The sequence below is a fragment of the Aquarana catesbeiana genome, linkage group LG04, assembly GCF_042186555.1.
Source record: "Aquarana catesbeiana isolate 2022-GZ linkage group LG04, ASM4218655v1, whole genome shotgun sequence".
Taxonomy (NCBI): Eukaryota; Metazoa; Chordata; class Amphibia; order Anura; family Ranidae; genus Aquarana; species Aquarana catesbeiana.
In genome coordinates, this window is record NC_133327.1 from 377,245,249 (window position 1) to 377,258,671 (window position 13,423).

At 39.4% G+C, this 13,423-nt stretch overlaps 1 protein-coding gene across 4 annotated transcripts in view; it reads right to left on the reverse strand.

Annotated features, from left to right (window-relative positions):
* Positions 1-13,423, reverse strand: part of HS3ST5 (heparan sulfate-glucosamine 3-sulfotransferase 5) — a 478,882-nt gene that overhangs the window by 8,659 nt on the left and 456,800 nt on the right. For all 4 annotated transcript variants that reach the window (XM_073627113.1, XM_073627112.1, XM_073627111.1 and 1 more), the window contains one exon: positions 9,808-9,946. In XM_073627113.1, the coding sequence (XP_073483214.1) occupies positions 9,808-9,914 (107 nt within the window). In that variant the 5' untranslated portion in view covers positions 9,915-9,946. The remainder of the gene's footprint in view (positions 1-9,807; positions 9,947-13,423) is intronic.

Sequence of the window (13,423 nt, forward strand, 5' to 3'; positions counted from 1 at the left end):
AAAGTGCAGGTGTGGTGTAACAGTTCCATATCGTTTCCGTAATACCAGCTTGTGACAATTGCAGCTTCCGTTTCACAATGTAAGCATAGTCAATTCAAGTTTCACCTGCTGTGTTATTCCATGACTGGTTCTCTCTGAATTGACTACACAATGCTTGCATTGTGAAACGGAAGCTGCAATTGTCACAAGCTGGTATTACGGAAACGATATGGAACTGTTACACCACACCTGCACTTTATACTATCTATAAGATTGCTACATCTGTGGCTAAACTACCTGTGATCGAATGTGTCTATCATTACAAGACTATGCCAGTCATCACCATTGACTAATTTCCCCCGATCACCTGATGTTTATACCCACAACTCAAACAGATCGTATGATCGTTCAATATCTATTGATGTATGTGTATGTGTGAGAATGAGAGTTATATGAGGTTTATCTAGAAAATGGTGGCCACCTTTTCCTTCTCCAGACTTTAGGTCTTTTAATGTGTACTGGGAATAGGGTTGTATTGTGATAGTTATTTATATTCAGTAACTTATATTTTTGGATAGTCTTAATAAAGATTAATACCTGCATCACTGATTTGTTCTCATAGAAGAGTTGCTTTGTGCTTGTCACGCTTCATTTTTTCTGATGGGCACATTTTATACTATGGGGTACTCTGATTAACATATTTTATATTAAGGGGCAATCTGATGGGCACATTTTATGTAAAGGGGCACTCTGATGGGCACAACAAAATATGCCCATCAGTGTGCACATTAAAAAAAATATACTCATCAGTGTGTACATTTAAAAATATGCCCATCAGAGATCACCTTATAAAAAAATGTGCCCCACATACCTTGCTTGCAGGAGTCAGCACAATTGGAAAGCTGCAGGGGACGGAAGCTGCGAGATATATCTCACAAGCAGTGAGAGCCGGGAGCCGCGAGCAGCAGGGGGGTGGGGCGAGCACATGCTGTCACGCCCCAACTCGCGGCTCGGCTGAGAGTGAGAGCCAAGAGCCGGGAGCCGCAGGGGGTGGAGCGAGCACATGATGTCACCCCCAACTCGCGGCCCAGCTGAGAGTGAGAGCCGGAAGCCGCGAGCAGCAGGGGGGCAAGGCGAGCACATGATGTCACATCCCAACTCATGGCCCAGCTGCAAGTGAGAGCCAGGAGCCCAGAGCAGCAGCAGTGGGGGTGGGCGGGGCGCGCATGTGACATCACGCCCCCAACTCGCGGCCCGGGCCAGGAGTGAGAGCTGGGACTGGAGTGGGAGCCGCGGTCAGGAGCAGGGGGTGGGGCGCACACATGCAATGTCACTGTCTGTTTAGAAACCCACAGTCCCATCAAACCAGTGACTGCTGACTCTTGGCACTGCACTGGTGGCCTGGAGCCACTGGTGGCCGGGCAGGAGCATCGCTCGGTCCATACTCAGACCGCGATCCACCATTTAATGACGGCTGATATAGAGGATGTGTGATGTCTGAACTGGCTAAACCCCTATGGTTTTATACACAATTATTAATTTGGATAGTTAATAAAAAATATATGTATGATATAAAATATGTATATTTTAAAGCGAAATGTAACTGTATCTAAGCACTACAAACCGAAAATGCTATTTAATTCATTTTTCACATTCAAAGCAAACTCACCCATCCATCAATCCATATCTCCATGCTTACTTTTGAAAACTCTTTGAAAACACCCCTCTAGCATTTCTAGGCCATCTTGACTAAGGGCAGATGATTCATGTAGCATTTACTTCTTGGAATTCATCTGCCCTTAGCATAGCCGTGCAGGCAGGAGGGTGTGCTTAGCTGGGAAAGTCCCTCCTCCCCTCCTCCAGATAAAAGGAAAAAAAATGCCCATGAAGACTCCTTGGATATATTACTATTAATGTGAAACCAGGAAACCACTTAAAGCGGGAGTCCGGCGACCAATCTTCTTTTTTTTTTTTTTTTTTTAGGTCATTGAGACACTTTGCTAATCCCAAAATAATACTCACAGTTTGGGTGTAATATTTCCGCCTCTGTCTGTTTTCGTACTGAAGAATAACTTAAAAAATGTGATGCTGGCTGTTTCCATCTTGCTTGTGGGCATGTGAAGCCCACAAGCATTGATTTCCTGGATGCGGTGAATGCTGTTCATTCACAGCTTGTTCATGCGCATGATCATTGTTTCCGCACTGAATCTTGGGAAGCCTGACACTAAGCTCCCAGGAGACAGTGCGGTGCCGGGAATAGGCAATAAACACGCCTACTCCCATGGGAGGAAAGACAGGAAGTGCCACAATAAAGTACAATATAAAGGTAATTACAGCGATAAAAAAAAATTTCGTGCGGCATTTGAACATCTATGCAATTAACTGAAGGGGGTAAGATTAAGTTAAAAATTTGAGTGGAACCCCGCTTTAAGTAAATATAATTTACTTTCCTATCTATTTACTAAGACTAGTAGCATAAGGATTAAAAAAAAATAATGTTGATTGAAAGAGTAGAGTTCCACTTTGCTTTTGGTACATTAAAAGTCAGTTTTTCTTTAATTTGTTGTTGGAGATTAAAAAAGAAATATAAGTGTTAATAGTTTATTTTTATCAATTAACAAAATGGAAAGCAAATGAACAGAAGAGAAATCCAAATCAAATCAGTATTTGGTGTGACCACCCTTCAGCCTTCAAAACAGCATCAATTCTTCTAGGTACACTTGCATGCTGTTTTTTTTTTACAATATCTCTTTATTTAAAATGCAAAAGAAAGTACAAAGAACATATACACATACATATGCATGTATACTACTGTCTACTGTCTCGGATGCAACTATACAAAATATCAACCATCAAATACATTAAGTAAGATAGTACTGGCATACCCCACTTTTAAGTACACAATGGGGTTTATTTGTATAGTCTCATCTAGGGATGGGCCGAACACCCCCCTCAGTTCGGTTCGCACCAGAACACCTCAAACAGGCAAAAAGTTCTAGTGAACATACAAACTCTATTAAAGTCTATGGGACACATACATGAAAAATCAAAAGTCCTAATTTTAAAGGGTTTATTTACAAGTTATTTCCATAAAAAGTGTATGGGGACCTGGGTACTGCCCTAGGGGACATGTATCAAAGCAAAAAAATTTTTTTAAAACAATTGTTTTCAAAGGAGCAGTGATTTTAATGATGCTTAAAGTGAAACAATAAAAATGAAATATCCCTTTAAATATTGTGCCTGGGGGGCCCTTAGTCTGCCTGTAAAGTGGCACATCTGTGCAAAGTATAGAACATGCTGCAGCAATAATGACATTTCTAAAGGAAAACATGTAATTTAAACTTGCTCGCGGCTGTAATGTTTTACCGGCGTGGGGTCCCCCCAAAAATCCATACCAGACCCTTATCCGAGCATGCAGCCTGGCAGGTCAGGAAAATGGGGGGAATGAGCGAGCGCCTCCCTCCTGAACCATACCAGGCATACCAGGTGGAGAGTTTTCCTTTTTTGCTATTTTTTCGGGTCCGTCGGGGCGACGTGATTGACAATGGATTTACATTGTGGGACACTTTTTTTATTTTTTAACAAAGGATTTGTCAAAAAATGTCTCTTGTGGTTTTTACCTTTTGACACATTTTTGGTAAATGGGTAGGGGTAGGATGTACCCAATACCCATTCACACAAGGGGTGGGCTGGGATCTAGCAGCCCCCTTGTTAAAGGGGGATTCCAGATTCTGATAAGCCCCCACCCCCACAGACTCGGACAAACACAGCCCAGGGTTGTCGGGAAGAGGCCCTTGTCCCCATCAACATGGGGACAAGGTGCTTTGGGGGGCACCCCAAAGCACCCTCCCCATGTTGAGGGCAAGCAGCCAGGTATGGTTCAGGGGGCGGGGGGGGCGCTCGCTCGCTCATCCTCCTCTTTCCTGGCCTGCCAGGCTGCATGCTCGGGTAAGGGTCTGGTATGATTTTTGGGGGGACCCCATGCCATTTTTTAAAAAATGTTGGTGTTAAACTCCCCTTAAAATCAATACCAGACCCAAATGGCCTGGTATGGATTTTGGGGGGTTCCCCATGATATTTTTTTCTTAATTCTGTCATAGGGTTCCCCTTAAGCACTTCAATACACTGTATTATATACTCTGCACTGAACTGTGTTATATACTTTGCACTGCACTGTATTATATACTCTGCACTGCACGCTATTATATACTCTGCAGTGCACTATATACTTAGCACTACACTGTATTATATACTCTGCACTACACAGTATTATATACTCTGCACTGCACTATATACTCTGCACTGCACTGTGTTATATACTCTCCACTACATTGCACTATATACTCTGTTACTCTGTAATGCACCATATACTCTGCACTACATGGTATTATATACTCTGCACTACACGGTATTATATACTTTGCACTGCACTATATACTCTGCACTGCACTGTGTTATAAACTCTGGACTCCACTGCACTATATACTCATATACTCTGCACTGTACTGTGTTATATACTCCACACTACACTATATACTCTGCACTGCACTATATACTCTGCACTGTTATATATTCTGCACTACACTGCACTATATACTCTTCAATGCACTGTATTATATAATATGCACTGCACTGTACTATATACTCTGCACTTCCCTATATACTCTGTACTGCACTGTGTTATATACCCTGCACTACACTGCACTTTATACTCTGCACTGCACTATATACTCTGCATTGTATTATATAGTCTGCTCTACACTGCACAATATACTCTGCACTGCACTGTGTTATATACTCTGCACTACACTGCACTATATACTATGCACTGCACTATATACTCTGCATTGTATTATATAGTCTGCTCTACACTGCACTATATACTCTGCACTGCACTATATACTTTGCACTGCACTATATACTCTGCACTGCACTGTGTTATTTATTCTGCACTACACTGCACAATATACTCTGCACTGCACTATATACACTGCACTGACTGCATTATACACTCTGCACTGCATTATATACACTACACTGACTGCACTATATACTCTGCACTGCATTATATACTCTACACTGACTCCACTATATACTCTGCACTGCACTATATACTCCGCACTGTATTGTATTATATACTCCACACTACACTGCACTATATACTCTGCACTGCACTATATACTCTGCACTGTTATATATTCTGCACTACACTGCACTATATACTCTTCACTGCATTGTATTATATAATCTGCACTGCACTGTATTATATACTCTGCACTACACTACACTATATACTCTGCACTTCACTATATACTCTGCACTGCACTGTGTTATATACTCTGCACTACACTGCATGATATACTCTGCACTGCACTATATACTCTGAACTGCACTGTGTTATATACTCTGCACTACACTGCATGATATACTCTGCACTACACTATATACTCTGCACTGCACTGTGTTATATACTCTGCACTACACTGCACTATATACTCTGCACTGTATTATATAGTCTGCTCTACTCTGCACTATATACTCTGCACTGCACTATATACTTTGCACTCCACTATATACTCTGCACTGCACTGTGTTATATATTCTGCACTACACTGCACAATATACTCTGCACTGCACTATATAATCTGCACTGCACTATATACACTACACTGACTGCATTATATACTCTGCACTGCGTTATATACACTACACTGACTGCACTATATACTCTGCACTGCATTATATACACTACACTGACTGCACTATATACTCTGCACTGCATTATATACACTACACTGACTGCACTATATACTCTGCACTGCATTATATACACTACACTGACTGCACTATATACTGTGCACTGCATTATATACACTACACTGACTGCACTATTTGACTGCATGCTCAATCCACTAACTACCCTGCCTAATCTCTATTAATGTACACTATACACTGCCAACCTGTAAGCAGCCTTATATAGTGTGGGGCGTGGACTCTGAGCACCCTGCCTTTGGCCAATCATGACTCTCACTGTACATCACGCTGTGATACGGTGCATACAGGTCAGGTGCGTGCTTTGGCCAATCAGCAGCCTTCAATGCACTGTGATCTCTCAGTGCATTATGGGGCGCTCCACGGTGTCCTGCGAGGACCCCATATGTTCATTTGCTCTATGAACAAACAAACACCCGATGTTCGAGTCGAACATCAGGCCCATCCCTAGTCTCATCCCAACAAAACATCTGATGGGAAGAAGGAATAATAGGCTTAAGAGGTAAGAGGAATAAGGGGGTGGAGGTACCGGAGTGAGTAAAAAAAAAGGGGATGTACATCCAGTCATCGTGGAGGGCAAGGGCAACTACCTGAGAACACAACATCCAGCAATCAATTTTCAAGGTTTACAATCTCTAATAGTATAGTTTGGGTGCGTTATACTTGCAGGAACTCGGCAGGTAGGTTGTTCCAAACATCTTGGAGAACCAACCACAGATTTTCTGTATATGTAGGCTACCTCAACTCCTTCTGTCTCTTCGCGTTATCCCAGACAGACCCGATGATGTTGAGATCAGGTCTCTGTGGGGGGCCAAAGCATCACTTTCATGACTGCTTGTTCTTCTTTATGCTGAAGATAATTCTTAATGATTTTGGCTGTATGTTTGGGGTTGTTGTTCTGCTGCAGAATAAATTGGGCCAATAAGAAGCCTCCCTGATGGTATGGCATGATGGATAAGTATCTACCTGTATTTCTCGGCATTGAGGACAGACACCATTGATCCTGACCAAATCTCTAACTCCATTTGTAGAAATGCAGCCCCAAACTTGCAAGGAAACTCCACCATGCTTCACTATTGCCTGCAGACACTCATTGTACCGCTCTCCAGGCCTTCATGAACAAACTGCCTCCTGGTACAGCCAAATATTTAAAATTTTGATTCATCAGGCCATCTGTCTGCACCCCAGTTCCTATGTTTACATGCATAGTTAAGTCGCTTAGCCTTGTTTCTATGCTGAAGGTATGGATTTTTGGTCACAAATTCTTCTATAAACACCACCTTTGGCCAGACTGCTCCAGATAGTAGATAAGTGTACATAGGTTCTACTGGTTTCTGCCAGTTCTGTGCTGGAGGCCCTCCTGGGCATCTTCTGATGATGAAGATGATGTGTCTTTCATCTGCTGCATTACGTTTTATTGGCTGACGACTGTGTCTAAGGTCCTCAACTTTGCCTGTTTCTTTGTGCTTTTTCAAAGGATCTTGGACAGTACATCTTGAAACTCCAGTCTGCTTTGAAAAATCTTTGCCTAGAAAAGACCTTGCTGATGCAGTATAACTACCATATGGGGTTTATTTACTAAGGCAAATCAACTTTGCACTACAAGTGCACTGCAAGTGCACTTGGAAGTGCAGTCACTGTAGATCTGAGGAAGACATGCAAGAAAAATAAAAAAACAGCATTTTTGCTTGCTCATGATTGGATGATAAAATCGGCAGAACTTCCCCTCATTTCAGATCTTCCCCTCAGATCTACAGCGACTGCACTTCCACTTGCTGTGCTCAGCCTTGTCATAGTGTATGACCTGTGTCTTCCACAACCTCAGATTAGTAGCAGAGTTTGGCTGTTCCTCACCCAGTTTTAAGCCTCCTAGGCAGCTGTTTCTATTTCAGCTAATGAATATTTTTCAACCTTAATATGAAATTGATGATCATTAGCACCTGCTTGGTATAATTGGTTAATCATACACCTGACTCTAATCTTACAAAATTCTTAACTTTGTACAAGTGTACAAAGCGTGCAAGTGTACGAATGGATGCTGGTTTCAAGCCAGAGGGTAGTCACATCAAACATTGGCTTTATTTCGATTTTTCTTCTGGTCGCTCGCTTTGCATTTTGTAAATTGATAAAAACAAGCAATTAAAATATATATTTTTAAAAGCATTCTTACTTTACAGCATTTCTTCATACCTGCCTAAAACTTTTGTACAGTACTGCATATATTTATATACCTGGATAAACAAAAATACATCTCTTTCTCTCTCTTTATCATTGCCTTTTTTCACTCATAGAAATAGATATGTAGTCAGATAGATGTTATATTATAACCATGCATGTTTTAGTCATACCTCCTTTTCCCATCTGTAGCAGCTGTCCAGCATGTCTAATTAGGCATTAAATACTCCTAATCATTTACACACAGCTGATCAAACACACCTTTTCCCCTTATCTGTGAAACCATACTGTTTGAGGACTCTTCGGTCTTATGCTAAGGGGTGTGACTATTACTCAGCTCTAGTTAACAGAGAGCACAGGAGGGGACAGCAGGAAGCAGCATTTTGACTGAGAGAAACTGGTATTTTTAGGGATTTTCTAGCAAACATCAGTCAGAAATCATAATACGCCAGGTTACCCGACTATTAGTAAAAAATGTGTGAGACTTGAGTTGGCCTTTAACACATTTGTTACAAACCAGCTCTTGGAATTTTTAACATAACATCTATCAGTGCCCTTCAGTGCCACCCATCAGTGCCAACCATCAGTGCCCATCAATGCCAACCATCAGTGCCACCTATCAGTACCACCTATCAGTGCCGCCTCATCAGTGCTTATCAGTGCCACCTATAAGTGCCCATTAGTGCTGCCTTATCAGTGCCTATCAGTGACCTGCAGTGCCTCCTACCAGTGCCCATCAGTGCCGCCTATCAGTGCCCATCAGCACAGCCTATCAGTGCCCATCAGTGCAGCCTCATCAGCGCACATCATTAAAGGAGAAAAATTATCTGTTTTCAAAATTTTATAACAAGCTATGAAACGGCTTTTTTTTTTTCAAAATTTCCGTCCCTTTTTGTTTTATTTAGCAAAAAATAAAAACACCCAGTAGCAATTAAATACCACCAAAAGAAAGCTCTATCTGTGTGAAAAAAATGATAAAAATTTCATTTGAGTAAACTGTAGCATGACTGCACAATTGTTATTCAAAGAGTGACAGTGAAAATTGGTCTGGGCAGGAAGGGGGTTTAAGTGCCCAATAAGCAAGTGGTAAAAAAAGTGGAATAAAAAAAAAAACAGAACAAGTCAGTTTGTTGTCCATGACGCCAAATTACAACTACAATTCATGTTTGATTTTCTGAGGGAACACAATGTCACACCTGATTGGACATTGTGTGCAACAACTCTACTTTGGTTACTGCTTTCTTTTCTCTAATTTTGGTAAATAGTCTCAGCCTTGTTTTAGTGATTAGCACTATTGAGAACAACTGTTCAATAACAATCTAATTTATGATGTACCATATTAGTATGGCATATTAAAACCCACCACTGGACTATATTATCAACTAGGTAATACAGTTCTTGGATTGAAGCCCTGAGCATGAATTGTTCATACACGGGATTGGGAATAGTATGATAAATCATATTTATAATATGGATAGCCAAATACAAATCTTAGAAAGTGAAAAATTATCAGCCTGACTATCTGTAGACAAAGTAAATATATCTCGGCCAATTTAACAAATTAAAGTAGTAACACAGAAACTCGTTCCACATATTTAATTTGTATCATACATATCATTTAGGTTAATTCTTGATGAATCAGGAAAAGAGTTTACATTTCACAATACACATTGTTGCAACTATAGAAAGAGAACCATAAAATAAAAATTCTAAGATTTTTAATATAACATGTTTCTAATGTAGCATTTTGATTTTCCATATAAAAAACATTAGAGATGTTAATATGATTTTCAATGAACATACCTGTTTTAGGCAAATAACATACTGTAAATGCTATGATGTTCACAATTGTAAATAAGAATCTGGGTAAATGGTACTCACCTATCCAAACTCCCAACTCTGGCAACTAGATAAAGGAGACTTCCAACAGCAAGACTGCCTAGCACAAAGAGCTTCTGTCTCAGCAACGCCTGCTGTTTGAATAGCATGGCCCTCCATCAATCTTCAGGACGTCTTCTGTCTGTGGAGAACAGCACACACAAACCACTCATCAGCAAGTGGCAATGTACAAGCTAATGTTTATTAACAGGCAGTCAATCAATCTTTAGCTACAAGTGATTAAGATCCACTTGAAAAAAAAAAAAAAGCAAGCACGATCATGATGCTTGTGGAAAAATAAACCAAATCTTTTAATAATTAAGTTGTATCATTTTAGTTCTAAATTGTAAAATATAATAAATAATATTTGCACACTATAAAAAATATTATAATATTACATGCTATACTATAAGGCTCCATAAACACCCAAGCCTACTGGAATTGTGGGCAAAATTGCGCAATTCTGCCCGCAATTCCAAAATTGCAGCAATACACAGGACAGGTTTGCGATGCCATTATTTCTTAATGGCATCCCAAAAAACATGGTGCGATTTTACTGTGATTGTCAAGCGTCTAAAATCGCAGCAAAAATCACAACGCCAAATACGCCTGGCCCCTGTGCCAAAATTTGGTACATGAGCTTCGTTGGAGTTTTTGGAGCAAAGGGAAACCCATTCAAATTAATGGTGCCACTACAAAACCACACAAAATCTCTATAACAATGGAGGTGCAACAGGTGTCGCTGCAGGACGCTTAGGTGTGAATGGAGCCTAATATGCTTTTTAAATGTTTTATAGCTGTAAAATGTCTACTTTTTAAACATTTTAAATATGAGTTTAACATTGTGACACCCATAAGCAGTCATAGCCATTTTTTATTGTTTTGAATAGAGTGGGTGGAGAGATTCACCCACTATTATTGTCTTGGTGACCATTTTCAAAGAAAGTGAAGGTAAACCCAAAATTTTACAACAGTCACTGAAACAGGAATAAAATGAAAACTTATTCTGTTGACAACTGCCTAAAAGGGGATTCTAACAATCTCTATTTTTTAAAACAAAACAACCCCCCCCACAAAAAAAACAAAAAAAAAAAAAACAGATGGGTGTTCTAACCAAGAATATACATATATTTATTTATTTTTTAATTTATTTCAGATACTTATATAACACTATCAATTTACGCAGCGCTTTACATATACATTGTACATTCACATCAGTCCCTACCCTCAAGGAGCTTACACTCTATCTACATTCATATACTAGGGACAATTTAGACAGGATCCAATTAACCTACCAGCATGTTGTTGGAGCATATATTATTTACTTATAGTATATTACATTTAAAAATAAAAGGAAATAGAATGCGGATGGATTGCTATCTATACAAAAATAAAATGATATTGTTTCTCACTTAGGATTTGGACATGTGTTTGTTAGCCTCCAATAACACAATGAAGAAAAATATACCAAGGCCTCACTGCTTATCACTTAGCTATAATTTGCTCAATTCTTCATTTTATGTATTTTTTTAAGGAAAGTCACACACTGCTTAATTAATGTAAAAATCCTTAATTAGTGCAAATGTGCAGTATGTATGTCTTTCAAGTCGATTATGATTTTTCACATGGTTGTTTCCACAGCCACTGTTTCCTTACAATAGGAACCTTACAATTATCTGGATATGAAGCACACATGCCTAGCTTGAAACATAGATATGATGCAAGTGAAAGGAATGTTGTTCCTCATAATAGTTACATAAGAATAAATACGAAAAACCTGATAGTGCTGTACTGAATACATATCTGCTAAACTGTGCAGGTATTGCTGGAAATACTTTAAATCAGACCTGGGCATTTTACCCCCCCCCCCCGCCGGGCCACGTCCAGCCCTTTGGCTGTCACTGTCCGGCCCACATGAGGTCAGTCAGAAATTAGAAATCAAAAGTTAAAAATGTGCACACTACATTGCTTTAATTTTGAAGGTGGCTTTTTTTTTTTCAAATTTACGTATGTGTGTGCAAGCCCCTGCATATTCACAGTAATAAGTTGGAGAACAAATGTCTACAAGAAATAGCAGTGGGCACACTTCCACCACCCCCCGCTATGTGATACTCCTCCATGGCTCTCGGGGAGCCAGCCAGTCAACAAGATGGCAACAGATGTGCTTCCACTCTTTTTGGTCCACTGGTTGCCAAGATGTAGTTCAGCCTTAAAGTGGAACTACACTGCACCTGAACACCACAAACCAATTTCATTCATTCATTTTTTATATGCAATGCAAACTCCAGCCCCCCCACCTCCCCGTCCATGTCTCCATGCTTTATTTGGCTGAGAAATCACATTGAAAGCACCCCACTAACATTAAGGGCTATGGCCTTCTTGAGTAAGGGCAAATGATTCATGAAATATTTACTTCCTGCGAATACATCTGCCCTTAGCTCAGGCATGCAGGTAGGAGGGTGTGCCTTGCTAAGAAATACACTCATCCCCTCCTGAAGACTCCTGGGATGTATGACATAATTTGCCTAGGCCTGGAAACCAGGAAGTATCTGAAGAAATGTAAAAGGTTTAAAACAAGTAAATATGGTACACTTTCCTATCTATTTACTGATGCTAGCAGCATAAAAATAATCAATGTTGATTGAGAGAGTGAAGTTCTGCTTTTGTTTTTTTTTCATTTGCACCAAAATTTGTAAACCAGTACTAGTGCCTTCAGTTACTGGTAGAATAATCAATGTTTTTCAGCACCAACAAATATAGCATAAATGCCTTTAAAATGCCTCTGTATTTCTCTAAAAATTTCACAGAAAGTTTTAGTATTGCATTTATCAATAATTAAAATGTCTTCAGAAGAGTTTATTGAAAAGCACTTTACAAAAGGTACCAGCAGATGTCACTAGTCAACCACGTTTACAGTATTTACTGTATGTACATTCACTTCAAATCCATAGTGTCCCACATAGCTAGAACATTTGGATATTCCTAATCACAGTTCGAGCTTCCATGAAAAAAATATTACCTAAATTAATTATTGAATTCAGACATGTTCCCAAGGGATTTGACACTAAAACAAAACATAAATCAATAGGCCTTGCAAATTATAATGCATTCCAAACCATAAATGACAACTTACATCCAAATTTGTACTGATTTCACGGACAATGTCCTAACAAAGCTGTAGTAGAATTTGGATTTCATATAAAGTAATTATTTTCTGTAGCATCGAAAACTCAATGACATCTGTAGTCTGAAAGCATTGAAGCTGACATTTGTGATATTTCCTTCTGAAAATGCTATTTTCCTGAGACTTTTAAGGTGCCAAGCATGAGTCAAAAATCATAGATTAAAAATATATACATATTGTATGCTTTATTACAAATGCATACATTTATTTAAGATCTTTTAAATAGGCAATATCTTAAAACTGGTATATTGTAACTTTCATTTGACAGAATTTAAAAAAAAACATAAATTACATATATTTTTTAAAAATCTTGCCTCTCAGCCACCACTTCTAAATGTGAGTATACTTATAGCCTCCTTCTTATACACACTTAATCACAACATAAACAGTGTTCTTTATAAAAATCCATGTGGTATACATAGGCAGGGACTGTAT